The sequence below is a fragment of the Diachasma alloeum genome, unplaced genomic scaffold (genome assembly GCF_001412515.2).
Source record: "Diachasma alloeum isolate Michigan unplaced genomic scaffold, Dall2.0 Dall_scaffold_00647, whole genome shotgun sequence".
Taxonomy (NCBI): domain Eukaryota; kingdom Metazoa; phylum Arthropoda; class Insecta; order Hymenoptera; family Braconidae; genus Diachasma; species Diachasma alloeum.
The window spans coordinates 223,866-249,788 of record NW_021680779.1 but is presented as its reverse complement, the minus strand read 5'-3'; the positions used below and the strand labels follow the sequence as shown (position 1 = coordinate 249,788).

Here is a 25,923-nt window from a genome sequence, read left to right as displayed (position 1 = left end):
CTCGAGTTCTTTGGAGTTTTGGTTTGTGATACGGCAGCTTGGGGTTTATTTGACAGTTTGAGGTCCTTTGAATTTTTTTTGCAGTGATTGAGCGGTTTTAACTCGTGTTTTCCGATACCCAAAAAAATATCGATACTCAGTATCGTATCGAAGCAGATTGCTTGGTATCGATACCGCAAAGTATCGCCTTGGGAAATATCGATACTCGTAATATCGATCTTTTTAAAAATTCTGGATGACAATGGCAAATGAGAAAAAATTAAAGTTGAAGAATGTCGCATTAAAAGACCTGAAACATTCAGAGTTATTCACGTGAGAATATTCCAGTATTGTTTACAATTCGGTACAGACCATTCTGTAGATTCCACCACTTCCAATCATCAAATTTGTCAATTAAATTGTGCGAGAAAAAATTGAGAAAAACCCCCTTCTTTACAGAACCCCCCATATATAATAGCGTGCCCCAAAAAATTGAAAATATCTAGTTTTGCTTCGCCTATGCTTCGAATCGATGGTGGATTGTCTCAAAAGAGAGTATGAATTTTTCCTAATTTTTAGAGCAATTTCTTCCGGCAGCAATGATAATCTAAAATTCCTAAAAAAATTCTGACCTACTGGCAGTTTGCAGCTAATGAGTCTGTGAAAAGTCAAATGGCTTTATGGCGGTCTCTCGCCAGGTAGTAAGGATGTTCGGTCGGTACACCTCTCTTCCAGGTAATGTCTGTGCGGTCTGTCTGCGCCGATTTACTTAATGGAAAATTTGTCATATTTTTATTCGTCGCGTATGAAAATAATTGCATTGTTTAGAGCTGTGAAGTCGTATAACATTCATCTTCACGGAGGTAATATTTGGTTGTAATACCTCAAGACTTGCAAAAATATCCGATAATTATAGGATTATTGTGTACATTCTAAGTTTGGTTATGAGGAATATTTATGTACAATATCTATGAAATCTGGAGAATAGTCGGTAAACCACTGTACAATTATGAATTTGATAAATATAAAATATCCGGATTTATCTTTTGGCTATATAAATTGCTTCTTGAAATTCTTCAGTCGATACGAATCAATTGTTGATTTTGAAGAAATGGAATTTTCTAAAAAAACTTTCATAGAGTAAATAATACTATTTTCAAAATTATTAATTATTAAATATTAAATTTTTCACTTAAAATTAAATTGTAGGTATTCTTTCTCACAATTAGAATTGACCATTCGTAGAAGTCATTCAATTGAAGAGTGTGCGAGTGACCTGAAAATTGACAAAAACTTCATCAATCATCTCCACATACTTTATAATGAGGCTTATAGCGTCGCCCGTTCTTCACCTCTGTTTGAGGGGGTGGAGCCCCCAAGTACTTTGCACTTCTGAGAAAATACCTTCAAATAATTTTCTCGTCTGAACTATGCACAGTCAGTCGTAAGACAACTTCCAAAAAGTCAACACTTCAGAGTAGCCAGTTAAAATCAAACCCACACAATATGTCGGAAACACGTAAAAACAGTGAGATTCCATTGGTCGGTTACGCGAGACCAGGGATTCGTAGTAATAAATTGCCTACAAACAAGCTGGTTTTGGAATGTTACTTGTATTATACGAGACATAATATACCAAAACTTAAAGCTCACGAAGCGTTACAGTGTGTTGTGCGGAAAAGTGTTATTTTTTGGGAATATGCGGGAATTCCGGTTATAAAAGAGTGCAACGCAATCAGCAAGTTGGAAAAATTGGTAAAATATTATAAAACTATCCTCAAATACGGTGCCCTGAGAGACACAAATACAGCTTATAAAGTGAAAGAAATAGATTTTAAATGTTCGTTGGACAACCTTTTCGACATCGCCCATCAAGCAAAAGCAAATGAGTGTAATGAAGAACGAAGCAGCAACAGCTTTATTGAGTTACGGTGGCTGTTTAGACATAATCATCGATACGGAGGAGGGGACTGATTGTAGTAGACAGGAAGCCGGAGAAGAGGAAAAAACTGACTTATTACAGCAAAGTACGTTGATAGAAACAATAAACGGTAGAAATTACGAGAAAAAATCGAAACAAAAAATATTTCTTGTGCAAAAATACACAAATTCTGTAAGATGACTTTCTTTTCTTTCTTCAATATGACGTATGAACTATATTCAATTTCTTTTACGAATTTCAAATTAATAGTCGGACATTTATTTGATTCCATAGATTCACCTGGAGAAATTGCGCTGGACCCTAATAATTATGTTTTCGACGAAGAAGAAATTTCCGAGTTGCTGAATTGTATGGAGGCGAATGATAGCAGTGAAGAAACGGATACCACCTATGAAGTGAAATTATCGCCCAAGAAACCTAAGCGACTCAAGGTCATAACTCCTGACATCACGGCCATCTTGGACCGAGCCAAAGTTAGCGATCGTATGGCTGCACGAGTGTTAGCAGCAATTTTAATGCGCGCAAATATGACTTTGGAAGACGTCCATTTGAGCCGTGAAACTCTGCGTCGAAATCGCCGAGTACAGCGTGAAACGATCGGTGATACCATCCGAGACAACGCGAAAATGAAACCACCCCACATTTTGAGTGTTCACTGGGACGACAAACAAATGTCAGCGCCGGAAAATAAATTTTAAAAAATTGATCGTCTCCCAGTCTTGGTATCAGGTCACGAGTGGCATCAACTGCTTGAGGTGCCTGGGCTTGAAAGAGGAACCGGCGAAGGCCAAGTAAAAGCAGTATACCAATGCTTGAAGGAATGGGATATCCTAGACGAGGTATGTGCTATGGTGTTTGATACGACATCAAGTAATATGGGCAATGTCAATGGCGCATGCACCTTGCTTGAAGAATATTTGGGAAGGGATCTTCTGTACCTCGCGTGCCGTCACCATGTTATGGAACTTCTTTTGAAGACAGCGTTCGAATCATCGATGGGGTGTACTTCCGGGCCTGACGTTCTGATCTTCAAGAGATTCCAAGGACAGTGGGAGACCATGAAAAAAGAAGAGTTTTCTCCCGGGGTTCATGATGTCGCGGTAAAGGAAGCCATACAAGATGAAGTGGGAGACAGCCTTGCTTTCGTTGAAAAACAACTGCAGGTGAGTTACAATGTCTTATGTATATGAAACTGACGTACCCATATTTCTAATTGTTATCGAACCCTGAAAGTGGAAATTCCGCCATTAATTAACCAACCTCATATTTTTCTGTTTATCATATAGGATAAAACTATCCGTAGAGACTACAGGGAGTTTCTAGAACTGGTGGTGATGTTCCTAGGTGGAGATTTAGCGACAGGCAACCGTTTCCGTACTTTAGGCCCTATTCATCATGTTAGGTGGATGTCCAAAGCAATCTACTCGCTAAAAATTTTGCTATTTAGAACCCAATTTTGCTTGACATCGCAGGAGAAATCAGGTCTGACGAATGTATGTATTTTTATTGCTCTTGCGTACCAAAGGGCTTGGTTCACGGCTTCACATGCAGTTACAGCTCCAAACAATAATTTGAAACTGTTGAAACAATTAGCACCAAATGCTACTTGTTCCAGTCATGTTGCTTCGAAAATTTTGAGAACTGTATTTGATAAGTTCGTGACATACCTTTGGTAGTTATCAGAGGAATTGATCAGTCTCGCGTTCTTTGATGAGCACGTGAGTGCAGAGTGTAAACAAAAGATATGCCAAGCCATGAAATCGCGGTCTGCAAACGATAATAAACGGGAGCAGAGGAAAACTGGAATCAAAGATTTGGCATTGATTTTAGGGTTAACTTTAGATTCTTTCGTTACTCAGAACACTGTGAGATTTTTCGAAATTTTAAAAATCAATTACATTTTTTTGGAAAGCGATCCGATAACATGGGAGCAAAGAGACGATTTTGCCACAGCTTTCAAAATTGTCGAATCCCTCCATGTGACAAATGATATTGCTGAAAGGAGTGCTGCACTTGTGAGTGAATATAACGATCTGCTCACAAAAGATGGAATCAGCAAACAAAATTTAATGAAAGTTGTCAATAAATTTCGAGAAGTATCTTCAGACTACACGAGAAAAGACTTGGAGTTTTCATTGGAGAACTATGTGAAAAATCCATCAATTTAATCAGTTTATATTAGAACTAGCGAACGGGCGCTTTGCTATATCAATGTATTTTATATTAATTTATTTTATTGTTTTCTTTCCAATTTTTTCTTGCGGTTAGATTAAATTAAATTTATTGGATTCTATTTTCATTGTAGTATACAAATTGTGGGAACAGTTTTTATCATTTTCAAATGAAGAGATATTTATGTTAAATAATAAGGAGAGTATTGATACTTTTTTTGGGATGATGATCTATATACTTTTTACAATTACATCATTGTTCAAAAATTTCTTTATGTACTACATTTTTCATATAACTATGTCCGTCTTTTTCATTTTTTATTTTACGTCCTTCAGTCATGCATATTTTCAATTTTTCACGTGCCCTCACTTTTGACAATGCCACGCATAATTGACCATGACTGAATACGTTACTTTTAGGATAAACACGTACTCTTTCTAATGTCTGTTCGTTGACATTTTTCAATGTACCCATAAAATTTTAGAATTGAACATATTTTTTTTCCTTAAATCAAGACGTACCAATTTTCTTTTAACCCTCCTGAACTGGCTAGATCTCTTACGTCTCACTTGCACTGCAGTGGCGCCCTATAGGTTGAGTAGTTGGCGGCGGCGCGCCGCTCTACGCGCCAGTTCAGGAGGGTTAAATGTCAACGGATATGAAAATTTTTCATCTCTTTAATCTCATTTCAATCGAACGAAATAAGGAAAATTCAAAGTAAGATGATCAGCAAGAAAATAAAAATATCAATGGTGCAATATCTCCGAAGAATTTTCTAATTGAGTTTTTTCCTTCAATAATGTAGGAAGATTAATATTTTTCGTTTTCATGATCTGATTTCGTTGAGAGAAAATGACAAAAATGCAGGGAGAGATGGTCAGCAAGAAAATTAAAAAAAGCGATTTTTTAATTTTCTGAAAAATTTCACTGCAAGAACGCGAAAAAAACAAAGATACGTGATCAGCAGGAAAATGAAAATTTCGATTTTTCAATGTCTCCGGAAAGTTTTAAAATTGATATATTTTTTCAAATAATGGAAGAATACCTATCAATTCAATTTCTATCCTCACATTTTGATAGGATACATTTAAAAATTTGCAAAGAATAAAAATAGGAGATGAAAAATTTTATCGGATTAATATAATGTAATAATAGAATAACTTGTTTTCATTATTATATATAATACTGTTATATTCCATTGTATGATTAACAAATCGTCAAAATTCAAATAGAAAAAAAATAAATCATTCATCCAATTTAATGGATCTTGTATTTTCTATTCTCCTCTCCTCGCATGGGTTAACAGATTTGTTTGAAAGTGATCAATTGGTTCAGTTCGATTCTATTTTGTAGTTAGTTTTTGATGAATATTTTCGTAGAGAAAATTAGGCCTACAAAAAATATTTCTATTTTGAAATCTCTTCAAGATTCGAATTCATTGGGAGTTTAGAAGGTTTTCTAAAACTCCTAAACCCCTCGGCCTCTAAGCCTCTTCTCTTCTTGCGTTCCGGACGTTTGGTTTAACGCGAATATCTTTGAAACTATTCATTGTAGCGGGATAAAGTCAAGTTCAAATTGCAGCTGGACTCATTTCCCAGCGATTTCCTCCTCCGTGGATAAATTTGGAATAAAATTCAGGCACATCATTGATAATTCCAGGGGTCACGCAGTTTTCATCAAAAATAAATTCGTGATAAGTGAAGTCGATAGAAAATCCTTCACTTTTTATTTAACACTAATTTTATGTTGCTATAAGGCATAGTTGCGGAAATATTTTCTGACTTGGTGTTTAATTGCTAATGGAATCTCACGGGCACTCCAATGGGAAAACTTCGCTTTAAATCAAGATATTTTCTCCATTCAAGCTCTGTTAAATTCATTATCGAATGGGGAATATGGATTTGTGATTTGTAAATTAATATCACGTAAAAATACAGAATTTCTATATGAAAAATAAAAGGTCATTTTACGATTTATTAAGGTTCACAAAAGGTTCAGTCCCATCTGAGGAAAAGCGGGCCGGCTGACTGACCCTTCTTCATTTCAGGTATATGGCCTTCATAACGATACTAGTTAAGCCGAGCCCCTGTCACCGTACGAAAATTGGATAATTTTCTTTTGCATTTTTCATCGACTCAGAATTATCCAAAATGTTTTCATTTTCTGGAAACGATGATTAGATAGTTGAATAATTGTATAACGGAATTTGAAAGAAATTAGACAATGATAAATAGTATTCAGAGGCTCTTGAAAACTTCTATTTTACGTAAAAATCTCGGTTACTAGTTGAATAACAAATGGACTGCAAATAGCGAATCAAGAGTTATTCCATTGTTTTACTCCTTGGGAACAGGTCTTGCGCAACTATTGACAACAATATGAATAATTTGCTAATTAAATTGTGGATATCATCTTCAGCCACTTTTCCATAGGCTTCAGCCCATAAGAATTTTCAAAATTCATTGCTGCCTATAGAAATTGTTCTAAAAATCTGAATAAATTCTCACTGTCCATCCATTTGATCCACGATAACCTTTGACTATAGGCAACGCAAAATTCAGAATAAAATGGTTTTAGGGCAGGCTAATATATAAGACTTCCCCCCCCCCCCATATAAAACACCGTACGGCCTATTTAAAAACTGGGCCATTTCCCTCTTAAAAATGGGATAAAAATGATTGAAATTGAGTCAAAAATTTATTTAGTGTATACATAGAACCCCCTACAAGTAACAATTTCTCCATGTACAAAACCTTCACGTAAATCCCCCCCCCCTCGAAATGATGACTGTATTGAGAAACCCCTGACTCTATATGGGCCCTCTGAACGTCTCTTATTTTTCAATTATATAAGACATAGATAAAGAGTTATTCAGGAGCAATATCCTGAAATATCTTTACATTGTGGTACCGTGTGTGTCTCTGTGTGTATTGTAAAGACATGGTTTTTATGAGAAGCTCTCGTTCAAACCTACTGCGCGTCATGCGTGTTTGATTGAGTTGCGCACCTCGAAAAGGGGCGGGTCTCGAAGCCTCATGTTATTGTTGAGCGTCATTTAAGGGTAAAAAACTTCCGGATTTTTTTACGTAGGAATCATTCATCGGAGATCATTGTTTTTTAGTGCAAGTTTGTAGGGGAATTCTCTATCTATAAGTTGATATTTTCTTCTCGTCAATTGAATGAGTTAAAGTTGCACAGTTAAAGTTCTTGGCGTTACGCCACATAGAGTCGATAGTTTTTAATTGATTTGAATACCTGCTGGTTGAAACTATGATTAAACATTTTGATATGTTGTTCAGGACATTTTTACGGATCGATTGGAATTTTTTCATTGGCAGCTGAATTTTTTCGACCATACACATATTACGATCAGCCAGATTAACTAGACTAAAAATCCATATAAGTAGCGAAGTGGTAAAACGGTTTAAGTCGACTTATCTCCCAGTTGAATTTTTCAGAAATATTTCCGAATCTAAGGGAGATAGCGAAATTTTCGTAATTACATTTGTTGTAGCTCTCAATCGGCTCTACAAAAAAGGTTATAATAGAAATTGAAAACTAGTCAAAATTGACTTGTACCGTTTTACCACTTCACTACTGATATACTTCACAAATATATAAATAAGAAGAAAAGGGTAATTTTTCCGTGGGAGAATTGAAATCCTTATTTGTGACAGATGTCCAACTTTTATCGTAAATACTGGGTATGTAAGATTCTGATCCTCATAACCTTCTCCTAAGCGGTGTCTGAATTTTGACCCTCATTTTTTTGATTATACAGAGTGATATTTCAAGGGAAATTCCCCACATTTCTATTTCCTTGAAAACATTTTTTATTCCTCATATTTATTATTTAAAGAATCTCTTCACTCTGTCTCCCAAAGCCTTTCCCCATTCCGATATTACGTTCTTCATTTCATGGCGAAAATGGTCTGCCAAACGACTCAGGAACTCATACGTCACATGTTCCATTTTTTCTCTCTTTCTCTCCTCAATCTTTTCACCATTCTTTATTCTTTCCAACAGAACCAGTAAAAATGGGGCTCTAACCACGTAATTACACTTGAGCTAGTAAAGACCAAACATTTATCACCTTTTGGAAGTCGATCGATTGAATTATTTTCGTATTAACCATAAAAAAATTATTTTCATTCTTAATTTATATGTTTTGGATTTCAATTTCCCAATAGGAGTTGTACAAACGATGCTGGTAGGTGCCGGGTTTCTGTGTCTAACGGTTCACGACAAGTGGTACTCAACTTGTCATCATCAACTGTTCATTTTTACATTTTGAATTTTATAAATAGACTTAAACATATAAAGCAATAATGAATACAACATTTTTTTTTGCTGAAATGTTTTTCGATGAAAAACGTGATGAACAACAAACTGTTATACTACCTTTCACAATGTGAGGAAGATTTTTTTTGAGCAACGAAACTAGTTATTAACTTTAAGAAATGTCAATTATCAATTTTTAATTAAGCGTCTCTTTGCGGATAACTAGCCTAAAAAAATTGTACGTCATTTATGAACGAAAATGTCCTGTTAAATAAACTTATGAAAAAATATTGAATTCTTCAGAAGATGACAAGAAATAATTATAATGTGTTGGAAACACGTTTTGAATTAAGGAATCTGTTGATGTGTTTGCTCACATTAACGAAATTATTCTGATCGTAACGGTATCGACTCTGAATATTTTGAAAGATATGGTACCATCGTGAAATCTTTTCATGAATAAAACTTGGGACAAAAATGGACAAGATCTCGTCATGAGTTCTATAGTAACAAATTTTCATCGATCATCATCATCTTCAGAGTAATTATGAAGCATCAACGTTATTCAACCAGTAATTATTCAGAGATCAAAACGACGATTTACCAAGGACAATCGTAGCCGAGCAAATAAGTACATATTGGAGGAAAAATAACTCGTATCCAATGAGTGTGTTGCACGTGAGAAATTGTCTGTTGAGAGATGCTTTGTGTTGGACTAATTTGCGCCCAACGATCATCCAAAACATTTGAATCATCCGACGACTTCCGGAAACCCGTTCATTGAATTGAAAATGATTCATCATTTTCAATTTTGTTGAATCTTTTAGAAGTTGAATATCACGAATATAAATATAGCTTTCCTAATTTCAAATAATGTCATATTCATTCAATCCCCACCTCTCATGGACCCGCACAACATAATAAAATAAATTACCCAATTGTCTATTTTCAGAATATTAAAATGCTGGTATTCGGAATTGTCCTGTACCTGTCAGCAATAGTGACACAATCATACAGCAGTGCAATTGGCCCAGAGACGTTGGATGATGGAGATTTGGCGAGACACTATAATTCACGTTATTCAATATTGGATGAGCCATACGGGATTGATTTCAAATATCATAATTATGAACAGATGAGCCGCTTTCTTCGTGCAACATCACTACGATTTCAGAATCTCACTGCCCTATATTCTATCGGCAAATCCTTTAAAGGTGGGAAATGTACTCGAAAATATATCAATAGATTTTTCACCATTTTTCTTATTGAGATCGAAATTTCGGTAACATTATTGACACCAATGTAAATAATTTCAGAACGTGACTTGTGGGTGCTGGTTGTATCGTCGTCACCTTATGAGCACATGATCGGTAAACCTGACGTCAAGTACGTCGCTAATATCCATGGCAATGAGGCCGTTGGGCGAGAGCTCATGCTCCACCTCATTCACGTGAGTTTGTTTTTAAATTATTGAGGGGAATGTCGTTTCTTTCAGTTTTAGCTAGAAATGGGTGAAGATGAGGAAAAAATTATCTAGGGCGCAGTTATTCAGTAAAAAAAGACTAATATCTTTGGCATTCATCATTTCTTCCATCTTCATTAGTGATGATATTATGTTTATAAGTGAGTTGCCTCCTGTACTCAAAGATAATTTGAGTTCAGGTTCATATTTATAAAAAATTCCTAGGTTATCTATTTCTGAATGAATGTATCAAGAATTCATTCAATTTTTTTTCAAAAATGGTAGTTGCATATTCCATTTGTACGTCCTTGCAGGGATTCAAATAAGCTTTTCACAAAACATTTTTCAGAAATAATCACGTGGCAAAATTTCACATTTTGGATATAGCATTGTCGGTAATGATAATCTCGGTATCCGGTCTAAATGTTACAGTAAAAAATATTACGCCATAATATTACGGTAAATAATATTACGATCCAAATTGTTACGGGGTCTAATTATTATTGGTCGTTTTTATTATTGAAAATAATATTACAACGTTTTTACCGACGTCGGTGTTATTATTCATTATTATTTTCCGTTATTTATAGCATTTGTTTTGTTTCAGAAATTCGTAATTTGTTGAATAAAAAACCTTTGTGTAATAGTAGTTTTGCGCCTTTTTGGCTGAGGATAAAGTGAAGAGGCATGTTAATTATTTCAACGCACCCGTGTTGAGCATTCCGATATAACTAACTTTTGTTGAAGAATCTTCGGTTTTGTGTGTGAATGTTTGAGGGAATTTGATTTTGTTTTGGGGGATTAATATAATCATACCAACTCATACACCTGTTGAGTAATCGATGGTAACTGACCTCGGGTCATATTTTTTGGTATTGGGCTATTATTGTATTGATTTGATTTTCGGAGAATTCCTAATCGAGCGGATAACGGTTTATCCTTGGTTCCATACCTTTATATACGGTAATATTACGGTTCCATAATTTTTTGTCCCGTAATAATTTTCTGCGTAATATTTTGTCCTGTAATATTTTTGCGTAATATTTTTTACCGTAATATAATGGTTCCGTAATATTTAGACCTGCAACCATAAACTCTAATGACTTCCACCAGCCATCAATGCTCAGTGGTTGTCTTCTTTTCATCGGCTGAAGACGATAGGAGACAAACATGTAAAGAAGTTTATTCCATTAAAGACGGGCAGAGAAAAGTATCTTTTGTAAAATGATGTTTCATCACTGTCCATAAATTAGTACATTTCTATACTAGGCCGTGAGGAACTTTTCTGGCGAATATGAGGTCACAGGACGAGCCGAAGGCGAGTTCTGTAATCATATGAGGTAGAAAAGTTCCCACGGCTGTGTGTCGAACAATATTTTTTGTCATTAGAGTAGTTTTTTGTCATACGATTTAACCAAGCGAAGCGAGGTTTATCGGGCCTAGCGACGAAAACATATTTTACGGACACTTCGTATCCGTCAAACGCCGTTTACGGACATTGTGATTCTATTGGATATTCGATAGGAAAAAGTTGATAGATTTCGAATTTCTGTTTGAATTTTTCTTTTGAGGTTTTTTCTATAAGAATGCTTGGGCATCATTTTTCTAAGTTTTTTCCACTCGGATTCTGCAATGCAAAGCAAAACAAAATCCAGCCGAAAAAAATGTAGCGAAGCTACTTATATATTTATTTCGCATTATTTCACTCTATTATATCCGAGCTTGGCTTAGCAATTGAATACCTTACTACGTCACCTCGCGACAATTCGTAATAATTCGGATATCCTCGATCGGATGATCTAAGACCTTTGTCGCGGGAGCTCACACTCTCGTTCCATCTCTCATGGTGTAAACCAAGTTATATTGCTGTGAATAAATCTTATTCGATAGTACATGAATTCCGAGTGTTATATGTTACAAAACCCATCTATCCCTCACCGAATTCCCACAGAAAATTAGAAAATTTGGGCCCAATAATTCTAATAGCAAAAATCTATGAGAAAAATTCAAACAGAAATTGAAAATCTATTGACTTTTTCTTATTGAATATTTAATAGAATCAGTGCAAAAAAACAAATAGAATTTTTCAGTACAATTCCAATAGTACTCCTATAGAAATCCCGTAGAATTCCTGTGGAATTCCAATAGAATTTTCTAGCGAATTCGCTAGGTTTTCTATCGAATTTTTTCAGGCCTGCTAAGCTGAGGCCGTAATACATTAAAGCTGTCAGTAAATATATCTGTATTACAAAATGGTATTGCAAAATTGGGCTGATTCTACCCTACAAAATGAAATCTATGCAGTTGTGAAGATTTTGGTAACGCTGATTACAAATCTGCTTGAGAAATTTATAACCGTCTGAAACTCTTTTAACCTATACGAAACCCCAGGAAACAAAACTGATTTACCTGCTTCGGTCATGTCCAATATTCATACAGATATTTGCGGTAGATCGCTGAAAAAGGTGAAAGTTCAGGTTTTTGTCGGTGGTCAAAGCCATTTGCGTCATTATCATTCTAAATAATGAAGATAACCGGAAATGTTGAGTATGCTACACACCAAGCTAATTCGATGCCAATTTTTGAATCAACGATGTTCAAGCGATGACGGAATGTAGGAGGTGAGGCGGAGGGGAATCCATTGTATTCCTGCAGAAAACCAGTCCCTGAACAAGAAAATTCTGTTCCCTTTAATTAAATAATACGACCGTATTTAGCTTCTTTTGTAGTCAAGTAATATTTCTTATAACAAAAATGTTCAAATTTTTTTCCTACACCCTACATGCATCAAAATATTTTTATATGCAATTTTAATAATCAATAGGAAATAATTAATTTGGGTAAAAAAAGTGGCAACGTTGGTCCGACGCCAGTCTTTTTCCTCAGAGTTGGTCGGCCTGTCACACTCTACGGAGGGTTCTCGTTGTACGTAGTCACCCGGATAAATACATATAATTTTTTCCATCGATATCCATTTATTCAAAAAATTCATCACCTACGTCGTTACAATTTATTATCGACAAGTGAAATAATAGTAAATGAATCCCAGGTTCTCTCTGTGAAGTGAGGACTCACAAATGATTCCCACATGCGTGACAGTGCAAAGTGTTGCCTCTGTGTTCGATTTACCCTTAAACCGAGTTCATTGCAGAAACAATGTTTTTTTCAAGGGGAAGCGTGTTAAAGCGCAAAAATGTCATGAATTTTATTAATATTTATTATCGGCAAAATTATTTGCGGATGGTATGAAGTCTACAATGATCCTTCATTCATCTTTGAATTTACCGCGTTTACCCCCACCCGATCAGCAAGTGCTACGTTGTCGCAACTCACAGCTGCATGCGCAACTGTTTTTTGTTAATTTTGGCGGAAAAACGAATCCAACCGATGTTTTTTTTTGTAGAAGATGTATTCATCAATATGTCACGCGCGAACGAAGTTTCACTACATTGGCTGCATTTTTACGTTCAGTCTATGCATTTTTCCACATTTCCCATAAGAACACGGGTTAAGTTGAGTTTTTTAAAAATAATTTATTCCATTTGAACCATTAACCTCAGCAATCTGAAACTCCACACAGAGCATCGAAATATGTATATCAAAAATGTACTTAAAAAAATTCAAAAAATTGGCCGCATTTTTTTACCTCGCTTGAACATCGTTAACTATCCATGACGAAACGTATATTTTTTGCTTTCAGTTTTTAAACTACCGGTATTGCGTAATATTTGATTCGTTCTTAATAGTTATTAGTTACGAAGTATGGAACTGACCCATACATCACATGGCTGCTGGACAATACAAGAATTCACATACTTCCATCTATGAATCCGGATGGCTTTGAGGTGTCTAAGGAGGGATTCTGTGAGGGCAGCCAAGGACGGTGAGTTGATGCATTGTGTTGAAATCTGATGGTCAATACACGAGACTGAGAGTATCTGGAATAGTTTGAGAGGAGAATATACCGGTCGAATCGTGCTCAATTATTAGGTGTGTGACTTAATTTTTACAGATTTTTCAGTAAATTTATTTTTTATATAAAAAATAGAGAACAACGAACTTAATCTTGGAAATATTGTCCATCGTTGTCTATGACCTTGCGCCATCTCTCAGGTAACATTCGAATGCCGTCGTGAAAGAAACTTGCCGGCTTCGAGGCGATAAAGTCATTGACGAATTTACGCACATCGTCCAGCGTTTTAAAGTGTTTATTCACTAAGGCGTGCTGCATGGACCGGACCAAGTGAAAGTCGGATGGGGCCAAGTCTGGTGAATATGTCGCGTGCGGGAGAACTTCCCATCCCAAGTTTAAGAGGGTATTCTGAGCCATGCGAGCAACGTGAGGTCAAGCATTGTCATGCAGCAGTATGACTTGCCTGCTTCCTTGCCCAGTAAATGGCCTTTTCCGATCAAGTTCTTCGCTCAGTTTGTTCAGTTATCGACTGTAGCGTTCCGCAGTCAACGTCTGACCTGTCTCCAGGAGTTCGTAATAAAGCACACCCTTCATGTCCCACACAGAAGAATCTTCTTTAAGTGGATGTTCTGTTTCGGCGTCGATGTACTGGATTGTCTGGGATCTACCCAGGACTTTTTACGTTTGGGATTCTCGTAAAAATAGTATATTTCAGCACGTGTGGGGCAATTTTGTCTTTAACGTGTGTGGGGTTTACAGCATGAGCCGAAGGCGAGTGATGTAACCACACACGTTAAGGACGAAATTTCCTAACAAGTACTGAACAAAATTCTATGTCACGAAGGCGGCCGAGTCTCTGACTCACGTGCCTCGTGCGCCTGTACTCCACCAGCGTTGAATTCAGCACTTCTCCGCCTTAGCACGTAATATACTATTTCATCACCCGTCACAATTCTCCACAAGAAGTCCTTTTTTTGTTACCGGGCAAGCAGTGAAAGGCACGTGTTCATATGTTGACCCAGGTTGTGTTCGGTCAACACATGTGGGACCCACCTTCCAAGTTTTTGGATTTTTCCCATTTGACGCAAACGCTTAGAAATAGCTGTTCAGGTAACTCCTAACTGAGCTGCAAGCTCTTGTTGCATTTGCGTTGAGCCTTCATCCAGTAGAGCTTGCAATTCCGCATCTGTAAACTTTCGAGGCTGTCCAGGACGCGGCTGGTCACTCAGATCGAAATCAACACTTCTAAAACGTTCGTACCAATAATTACACGTTTCATAAGATACAACGTCGGCACCAAGAACACTACACATTGATTCCCGTGCTTCAGAAGCATTTTTTCCTTGTTGGAATTCGTATAAAATGCAGTGCCGAATGTGCTGTTTATCAGTTGCCATCGTAAACTCTGCTATTCTGAAAGGTTATGTAACTTACATAGACTTGTCGTTCCGTGTTCTGAAATCTTTTGTCTGATCCTTTCAAAACCAGAAGAGACCGCGAATATATTTCTATTTTAAATATAATTTTAAGCTCGAAGAAAAAATCTGTAAGAATTAACTCACACACCTAATATATGGTAGAGTCAATTAAAGTAGGATAGTAGGCTAACATGGACGATGGCTAAAATGGGATAGTATAAAGCTTGATGACTATATAACTCTTTTCATGAGCCAATGATGTTAGTTAGAGTAAATACGGGTGGGATATTATTACTGAATTGCAATGTGTCATTTTAATCACACGTCATGGAATCTGAATTTCATAGCAGCAATGCAAACTAGTTAATCTCCAATTTATTGCGTGCACATCGTGTAATTAGAATATGTGCAATTCAAGAGCAATATAAAATTCATAAAATTTATCCAATTTTGAAGTACCGTGGACTCGTTTTATAGTCGAATACATGGGGAAATAGGGGAAGCGAACTTATAGAATGCGACTATATTTCCTTCCCCCCACCACACACTCATGAGAATAACTCCTCGAAGAAATCCTTGCCAAAAATAATAGAGTGGGAGAAGAGCTCGGGTAACGAAAAATTTTTATGAGGGGAAATTCGGCAATATACTGAGTAGAACTCTAAGAAGAGTTTAGCGCCCACAATGTGGAATTCAGATTGCACGATAGGTAATTGGGTTTGTACATTTCAATTTCATAGAATTCGATACCTATATCGTTTATTATAAAAATGCGAGGATTATAATTACTGTATAAATACGTTTTTAATGTAAAATATCATATATGTCAGAAAATTAAGGAACTCCAGGTAAAGTATGCCGATAGGTCTTTTCACTTTGATGCAGAGGATTGAAAAATCGTAATAGTATATCACGAAAGAAAAACTGAATGAAACTTGTCATATATCCATACCCAAAAACGTAACATACCGTAATATAACTGGTGAGACTTCTTCAGGAAGGAGAATTGGATATTTTAACTGAGAATTATTTCCATATCCCTTAAATAATGGGATCCGAACTTCTGAATCTTAGATACAACGCTCGTGGTTTTGACTTAAACCGCAATTTCCCAGACTACTTCAAGCAAAATAATAAGAAGACGCAGCCGGAGACTGAGGCGGTGAAGGAATGGGTCTCCAAAATACAGTTCGTGATTTCTGGAAGTTTACACGGTGGTGCACTAGTGGCCAGTTATCCGTTCGACAACACACCGAATTCGCGTGAGTTTATGATAATTTCATGAGATTATTCATTTTAATTGAGTTGATCTGAGCTACTTACACGTAACAATTTGAATTACTTATAATAGTGATGGCGGGTGGAGACAGAGAAAAGAAAGGGGACAAACTTTTTTTTGTACTCATATATTGTGGAAAAGAACAATAATTCTCAATAATATTCAACAATCCTCTAACAAGTATGCTCAAAACACGAGAGAATTCCCGGATAAAATGATCTGAATGATTAATGCTCAGTAGCTGTGAGCAGGGACTGGAAACGCGTTTCCGTTTTCGTTTCGTTTCCGACCTCGGAAACGAAACGAAATAATAACGTTGTTGCGGGAAACGAAACTGGAAACGAAAGTTGAATAATGTTACCACCGGAAACAAAACTGGAAACGAAAGTCGAATAACGTCATTGCCGGAAACGAAACGGGAAACGAAAATCGAATAATGTTATTGCGGGAAACGAAACTGGAAACGAAAGTCAAATAACGTTATGCCGGGAAACGAAACGAAACTGGAAACGAAAGTTCAATCACATGAAAACAAGTGGGGAAATTGCTCTTGTATTGCATACAGCGTAGTCATTTTTGCTAATAAATTAGCAATATGTTTCCGAATGGTCAATTTGCACATGATTTGCTTGTATCAAATATAATTAATTATTCTTCTAGAGGATATTTTTGTCACAATCTTTTTTTCAGTCCGCACGAAGAAACCTTGGAGATTAGCGTAAAGAAGAAGATTGGCCATATTCATTGGAAGAAAAACATAGACCCTCATAAAATCTTCATAGGACGCCCATAGAAATTTTAGAAGACACTCATAGGACCACCATATAACCCCCATATAACCTCTATAAAACTCCACTAAAACCCCGTAAGACCCCCATAAGACTCCCATGTGACTCTTACAGGACCCCCATAAACTTCGAGAGACCCCCATAAAATGAAAATTTGGAAAAATTGAAAAACTTTTGAGTAATTTTGAAAATATGGAAAAATTTTTAAAATTTTTAAAATTTTTAAAATTTTGAGAAAATTCATGAAATTCGATAGATCTGTAATAAGAAAATACGTAGGGAAGACGGGGGCAAAGTGAAACGGCGGGGCAAAGTGAAACGGCGGGGCAAAGTGGAATGCGGGGCAAAGTGGAACGGTAGCAAAGACGAATTTAGAGACGAACTTTTTTTTTTAACTTTATTAGTCGAAAAAAGATGAAGAGTCAAACGTTTCTGAGGGTCAAACAGTGGTGTATATCCCCTTAAGCCAGGGTGAAACTTCGAACCCAGGTGGAATTTGGAAGTCCTCGGTTGATAATGATATTCGTGGAACGAGTCTGTATAGATTGTGGAGGTGAGCAGGTTGAGGAATAAATGCGAAGTCCAGCGTTGAGCGAAATTGAGTTTTGTATTTAAATTGAGTTTTTCTTTTATGTACAAAATATACAAAGTTATGAGATTGCAAGTCGTAAGAGGACTTGTACTCTGTGTGACAAAGTTGAGTGTTCGAATGATGAACGTTGAATGATCATGAGTGTGGAAAGTGTGCGATATTAATGTGGAGTGCAAGGATGTCATTGGTGGAAAATTTGGGGAAGGGATGAGTGAAATCCTGGTTTCCGATTGGTTCGATACTGTAAGTTCCCAACGGTGAGCTGTGATTGGCTCCGTGGTCCCGGCGGGGAAATGTTCATCGTGACGTCACAGGCGGACGAGGGATTATGGACGCCAGGTGATCATGAGGGATTAGGACGCACGGAGGATTATGGCAATAACCATAAATGCGATGGACTGTTTATGGTAGGGAAGTTTTGAGGATTAGGTTTCAACTTTCTGTGTTCGAGTAATTTGGGAATTGCCCTACTGTCTAGACAGGGGCATAGTGGAGACACAGTCACCACAGTACCCCCCTGCCAATGATTTGGATCACGAAAAGGATGATGTGTGGATGATGAAAAACAATAAAAAATACTTATAATGATCCGGGCTGGTAGCGCTCGGTGAATCTGACGCATCTTCCTGAGCGTGTGGTCGCGAGCGTCATTGTTGGAGATGGTGGTTACGCTGGCTGTCGTGGTACCTCAGGCTCGGATGCAGGTGTCCTTCGACTAGAGTGCTGAATACCTGGCTCGTCATCAGCGATGACGTAAGCCGGTTTCAGCTTGTCGATGGAGACGTTCACGTCCTTGCCCTTGATGTGAACGATGAATGTCTTCGTGTTGCGGTGAATGACCTTGAAGGGTCCTTGGTAGGGCATCTGGAGAAGTCATTTTGGAGCCTCATGCCGAACAAAGACTTGGTCCGCCGTGGCCAGGTCTTTGAACACGAAGGTTTTGTGTTCTCCGTGGCGTTTGACCTTAGCGGGGCGCAAGGCGGCGAAGTGCTGGCATAGGTCCTTGACGTAGTCAGCCGGATCGTCTTGGTGGCTGTCTCCTCGAGGGGCAAGAAACTCTCCAGGCAGGCGAAGGGGTTCGACGTACGCCAGCCCGGCTGCTGATGCCTGGAGATCCTCCATCCAGGCTGCCCGAATGCCCACGAGAACGGTGGGGAGCACTTGTGTCCATCTGGTGTTATCGTGGCACTTGATGGCTGCCTTGAGCTGTCGGTGGACGCGCTCGACCATGCCAGTAGCTGCTGAGTGGTAGGCAGTTATCATCAGGTGAGTCGTACCTGCCAAGCTGTTGAGATGCTTGAACAGGTGTGACTCAAATTGCCGTCCTTGATCGGTGGGGATACGAAGGGGAACACCGAAGCGGCATATCCACCCCTCGTAGAAGGCTCTGGCAACAGTGTGAGCTTCCTCGTCCTCCAATGGGAATACCTCAGGCCATCGGGAGAAGCGGTCGACGCATGTGAGGCAGTATCAACGGCCCTCTGAGCTGAAGAGGATGATGAGGTCGATGTGGACGTACTCGAACCGAGATGATGGTGGTGCGAATGATCCTACTGGAGCTGACACGTGACGTGTAACCTTGGCTTGCTGACACTGGATGCACAAGCGAGCCCACTCGCGACAGTCTGTCTTGATGGATGGCCAAACGTAGCGTTGTATCACCAGTTTGACCGATGCGTTGATCCCTGGGTGAGCCAGACTGTGGATGGTGTTGAAGGCTACTCTGCGGAATGGTGGTGTCAGGAATGGCCTTGGTGATGATGATGACATATCATAGAAGACAGCTACGCCTGCTCCTGCAATGTGGACTTGGTTGAGTTGCAAGCCAGACCCTGCGCGTAGGAATGTTTTCAGCTCCTTGCCATCCTGCTGTGATGCGGCCAGAGCCGTGTAGTCCAGGAGCTGCGTGACTTCCTCGATACGGGACAGTGCGTCAGCGACGACGTTGACCTTGCCGGAGACGTGGCGGATATCAGTGCTGAACTGACTGATGAAGTCGAGATGACGGGACTGCTTAGGTGATGACTTCTCTGGCTTCTGACGGAATGCGAAGGTGATGGGTTTGTGTTCGGTGTAGATGGTGAACGTCCTGGCTTCTACCATATGCCTGAAGTGTTTGATGGCTAGATAGATTGCCAGGAGTTCACGGTCGAATGCGCTGTATTTTCTCTCCGCTGGGCTGAGTTTCTTGGAGAAGAAGGCTAGCGGCTCCCAGTCTCCGTTGATTTGTTGCTGCAACGCTGCACCCACGGTGTGGTGGGAAGCATCGCAGATGAGTGCGAGCGCGGCGCCGGCCTTGGGGTGAGCCAGGAGTGCAGCGTCCGCGAGGCTGGTCTTGCAGGTGGTGAAGGCTGCTTGAGCTTCTGGAGTCCAGTTGATGGGCGTTTTTCCCTTGATGTTGCCCTCCAGAAGTCCGTTGAGTGGGGCCTGGTCCTGAGCAGTTCTGGGTATGAATCTCCGGTAGAAATTCAGCATACCCAGAAACTGGCGAAGCTGTTTGGCTGTCTGAGGTGTTGGGTAGTCCAGGATGGCTTGAACTTTCTTGGGCAGCGGCCGTGTGCCCTCCTTGGACATCAGGTAGCCCAAGAACTCCACTTCTGGCAGACTGAGGACTCACTTCTGTGGGTTAATGAGGAGGCCATACGACTGGAGTCGCTCAAACAGGATCCTGAGGTGTTGGAGGTGCTGCTCTGGATTTTCTGATGCTATCAGGATGTCGGCGATGTACACATAACAGAAATCCAGGTCCCGCAGTACCTCGTCGATGAAGCCCTGAAACGTCTGGGCTACGTTGCGTAGACCGAACGACATGTACGGGAATTCGAACATGCCGAACGGTGTAGTGATGGCCGTCTCCTGGATGTCCTCCTCAGCAACAGGGATTTGATGATATGCTCGGACCAAGTCGATCGTTGAAAAGATCTCCTTGTCCCGGAGCGTCTGGGAGAAGTCCTGGATGTGGCGAACGGGATAACGGTCTGGAACTATGCATGCATTGAGTGCACGGTAGTCTCTGCAAGGTCTCCACTCGTCGTTCTTTTTCTTCGCCATGTGTAGTGCTGCTGACCATGGGCTGTTTGAGGGTCGTGCAGTGCCAAGTTGAACCATGGTGTGGAATTCCTTCTTGGCATCTGCGAGTCGGTCCGGAGTTAGTCGTCGGGGTTTGCTGTTGCCCGGTGGTCTTGGTGTGGTCTGGATGTGGTGTTTGGTATTGTGCTGTGGAGGCTTGCCTGTTCCGTCTAGTCTGGTGAGGTTGGGGAACTACTGGAAAAGCTCGTGGTACTCTGATGTACCTGTCTTGATGCTCGGCAAGTCGACTGATTCGACTTGACCGAGTGAGGTGAGTGAAGTCACTGAGTCCACGAGCCTACCGTTACGAAGATCCACCATTAGTCTGTAGTGAAACAGGAAGTCCGCTCCGATGATGGGTTTGCGGACGTCGGCGATGACGAAGCGCCAAGGAAACGTCCGTCGAAGTCTGAGGTTGAGAGCCGATGCTGATGGTGCCATATATTGGAATGATTGTGCCGTTCGCCGCCGACAGTTCGTACGTGAACTTTCGCTGTGGCCCATGCACCAACCGTCGTGGGAAAACGCACAGGTCTGCCCCGGTGTCGGTCAAGAAGCGTACTTTGCTCTCCTGATCAATGGTGAAGAGGCGGTGGGTTATCGGGCCTGAGTCACTAGCCGCCATTAGTGACCGTTTGTCCCGTTTCCCGGAGTGGCGAAGGTGCAGGGCTGCATGCAGGTCCTGGCGCTGGATCCAAACTGCCAATGGTACCAACAGGGGCCGCTAATTCCTGCCTGCCGGTGCTGGGAACATGATGTGGATTTGGAACGTCTAAAGCCGCCACCACCTGGATGTCCTCCGTCCGCTCTGCTGGTCCGCTTAAGGCTCTCGATCTCGCCTCGCAGCTTCTCGTCAAGGGTGAGAGCCAACTGAGAGAGTTTGAGGCTGAGGAGTGCCTCGATGCCGTGGGCTGATGTCTCTGCGATCTGTGGTGCGGCTGGTGGGATCCTCGGCTTCAGGATAGGAATTGTTTCATCGGCGAGTTCTGCGACATCCTCAAGAGCAGATTTGCGTTGTGTGGCCAACAATGTCTGGATGTCGGCCTGGAGGCGTGTTATCCATAGTGCCTGCAGTGTCTCGTCAGGGAAGCTGGCTCCTGCCAGGTTGCGTAGGTGACGCAGAAATTGAGACGGTTACATGTCTCCCATTTCGGCGCCCTCCAACAATCTCCTCGTCTTTTCTTCTTGAGAGGAGCTGAGACGTTTGATGAGTGCCATCTTCAGGTGTATGTAAGGGTTCTCCAGTGGTGGATTGAGAATGATGTCTCTCACCTCGACGGCGTGCTTCGTCTTGGAGAGCATGCCACATATGTGTCCGAACTTTGTCGCCTCGGAGGTAATGCCGGCTGCGTGGAAGCTGCGGTCGGCAATGGTGAAGAACAGCTTTGGGTCTTCAGGTGTAAACTCTCCTAGTTGAAGAGCCACCCGATCGATCTGAGCCATTCCTTCAACCAGTAGGCTCTGCTGTTGCTCCGGGGTCATCATGGGAAGCGGCGACTGCTGGACGGGGTGTGCGATGACTGCCGGAACCGGTGGAACTGTCGCTGGGCTGTTCTGCTGCTGCGGCGGTATGTCTCGCTCCAAGATCATCCGGTCCTCTGGGTTGCTGACTGCTCGTTGTCCACGATTCCAATTTATTATCACATCGGGGTCACCAATTTGTGGAGGTGAGCAGGTTGAGAAATAAATGCGAAGTCCAGCGTTGAGCGAAATTGAGTTTTGTATTTAAATTGAATTTTTCTTTTATGTACAAAATATACAAATTTATGAGAGTGAAAGTCGTAAGAGGACTTGTACTCTGTGTGACGAAGTGGAGTGTTCGAATGATGAACGTTGAATGATCATGAGTGTGGAAAGTGTGCGATATTTATGTGGAGTGAAAAGATGTGATTGGTGGAAAATTTGGAGAAGGGATGAGTGAAATCCTGGCTTCCGATTGGTTCGGCACTGTAAGTTCCCGCCGGTGAGCTGTGATTGGCACGAGAGGCAATCGAAGAAATTCCCATCGTGACGTCACAGGCACCGCTCAGGCGGACGAGGGATTATGGACGCCAGGTGATCATGAGGGATTAGGATGCACGGAGGATTATGGTACTAAACATAAATGCGATTGACTATTTATGGTAGGGAAGTTGTGAGAATTAGGTTTTAATTTTCTGTGTTCGAGTGATTTGGGAATTAGTCCACTGTCTAGACAGGGGCATAGTGGAGACACAGTCACCACAAGATTAAGGGAATCCTAAAAAGTAACGAAAATTTTGGGCACAACCGATTTTGCCCCATACGTCGACGTAGAACATAGTTTTCCAGGTATGTGGCTTCAAAATGCTCCTCGTACCACAATTGTCATTCGAGTTACAAAAAAGGTTATTACAAAAATTTGGCTATTTCCCTTAGATTCTGAAATATTCGTCAAAAACTCAGGTGAAGAATAAGTCAACTGAAGGATATCCAAGTGATTTGGCTATTTTTTGTTCAGTGAAATGCTTTTCTACTTTTGTCATCGAATATCAGAGTTTTCATTTTAGCTCCATTTGACCCTAAGTTTTCGGACATTTTGCAATGATATTATTATTTAAAACATAAATGTCTCAATTTGAATCTCGATAATAAACCGTCAGAAAATATTTTAAACTAGGGGGCTTTGCCTCCTGCTCGCTTCGCTCGCCTACCCCCGGGGAAGCTTCGCTCCCTCCCCCGGCGGGTGAACAGTTCGTTTTTTGTTCAAATCTTGAATCATTAACTATTGGATACTATTTTTTGTTGTTTGGTGTGGTTAAAATGCAGCTGTTAGTTTCCGCGATACGGAGAAAGGCTCCAACCAACATATGAGCCCCATACCACCCCATAGATTTTCTGGGTATTTTTTTTATTTTATAGTGCGATGAGCCTTAGACATGCTCATATGAATTACTTTAAATTTTCACTCGTCACATAATTGCAAACGATGGTTCATGACATCACAAAGGAAGATGAAATTTTTCAAATTTTTAACACAATTTCTTCTAGCAGCAACGGGCGTTTGAATTCCTTATTACAAAATACATGCGAACAAGTGGATCCAGTTTAAATGCACTCTTTAAATTAGAATCAATTCAAATCATTGTCAATTTCAATTGGATATTTGATCTAAACGACAATAGGAAACTGATGATTTTTTTTCGGATTTTTTTAATGATTAGTTGTTAGTTTACAAAGTCCGATTTTCGCATAAAATGAGACTTTTGGAGAGCCCTTAAATGCTCTTAAAAAAGCTCTGTTATCGTTCAACTTTGGTAGAATGATTCTTCAACTATCTGACTATTATCTGACGATAGAAAGAATCGTTCATTTTATGTTGAATCAGAGAAAAATGCAAAAGAATATTGACAAATTTCTAGGCTGCGACAAGTGTTCGGATCACTGACAAGTTTTACTGCGGGCCATTACCTGAAACCGAGAAGGCCAGCCATCTGGCGAGACCTTTTCCCGGATGAGTGTTTGCCTGTAGTCACCCCCAATAAATCATCGTACCTCTTTTTCATCTCCAATTTTTTTAATTAATTATTTTTCGAACCCCAATGCGACGATAGCATTGTGAGATTCCCTGTTTGATAACAATCTCGGAGAAACTTGAGTGATTGAAATCGGTCAATTAGGGAGGAATGATGAAATAAAATAATTCTATTGATTTTTTGAAATTTCATATAATTGTAAGTACAATATCCATACAAATCTATACGAATAATTTCACCACTATTGTTAATTTTCCAAGGCTACAGAAAAATTGAATCATAATAAATTGATATTATCACATAAAATACAATACGTATTCGATATATTCTTTAGTTATTAATATTGACAATATTCAACTTAATATCAGTCGTTCGAGGTTATGATTGACTCATTGGAATTATTTAAAAAATTCTCCAATGAAAACTTCAAGTCCTCTTTCCTGTAATTGGATGATGACTCTCGATATTTCTGAACAACTAATATCAAATATTGTTTGCTGGCTTCATCTCTTGTAAGCAGATCATTGTATTCGCTCACAAAAGATACACTTCTCTCAGCAATATCGTTTGTGACATGAAGAGATTTGACAATTTTGGAAGCTGTCACAAAATCATCTCTCGTCTCCCATATCATACGGTCGCTATTCAAAAAATCAGAATTAATTTTCAAAATTTCGAAAAATTTTACGATATTTTTCGTAACAAAATCATCCAAAGTAAAGTGTTCGATAAATTTTGAGTCGTTGATTCCCACTTTTCGTTTTTTCCGATCATCCGTGAGAGCAAATCGAGATTTCATGGCCTGGCACATGTTTCTCTTACAATCTGCGCTCACGTTCTCATCGAAAAAAGCGAGAGCTATCAACTCCTCTGATAAGTACCACAGATGATTCACTAACTTCTTCAATACAGCCCTGTAAATTTTTCCATGCCTATCAAAATTTGCATTCTTCACTAAGATTTTTTGTGGGATACTCGGGAATGTTGGACGGGTTGATGAAATTATAACACGCGTTATAACAGTAGAAATCGAATGGAATTTATTCACAGCGAATGTGTCGATGTTTACACCTTGAGAGCTATGACGAATCTGTCTCTCGCGACGATATAGGCAATTAGATCATCCGATCGAGGGTGCCCGAAATATGACGAATCGTCACGAGGTGACGTAGTCAGGTATTCGGCTGCTAAGCCGGTGCGAATACAATATAGTGAAATAATTCGAACGATAAATAAGTAGCTTCGCTACAAAACTCCCCTTCTGTGTCGGAAAAAAAAAGAGGGAGTTAGCTATGTACAATATATACAATATAGGCAATGTATACGCGTTAAAATGTCACTAAAAACGGTATACGTGATTTAAAAAAAAAATTGAATATTGAGTGAGTTTATTGACTGAACCTGACGCGTTTTCGTACTGGTCGAGGAGTTGAGTCCAAAGATGATCTTGCGTCACTCGATGGAGCCCAAGATGATGATCTGCGTCTAGATGGTCCAGGTTGCGGTGAGGCATCTGGTGTCGTACCAGGGGTCG

At 39.7% G+C, this 25,923-nt stretch overlaps 1 protein-coding gene across 4 annotated transcripts in view; it reads left to right on the top strand.

Annotated features, from left to right (window-relative positions):
* LOC107043863 (carboxypeptidase D) overlaps positions 1-25,923 on the top strand; it is a 228,802-nt gene that overhangs the window by 30,091 nt on the left and 172,788 nt on the right. For all 4 annotated transcript variants that reach the window (XM_015265530.2, XM_015265532.2, XM_015265528.2 and 1 more), the window contains exons 2-5: positions 9,327-9,588; positions 9,691-9,824; positions 13,583-13,719; positions 16,242-16,429. In XM_015265530.2, the coding sequence (XP_015121016.1) occupies positions 9,327-9,588; positions 9,691-9,824; positions 13,583-13,719; positions 16,242-16,429 (721 nt within the window). The remainder of the gene's footprint in view (positions 1-9,326; positions 9,589-9,690; positions 9,825-13,582; positions 13,720-16,241; positions 16,430-25,923) is intronic.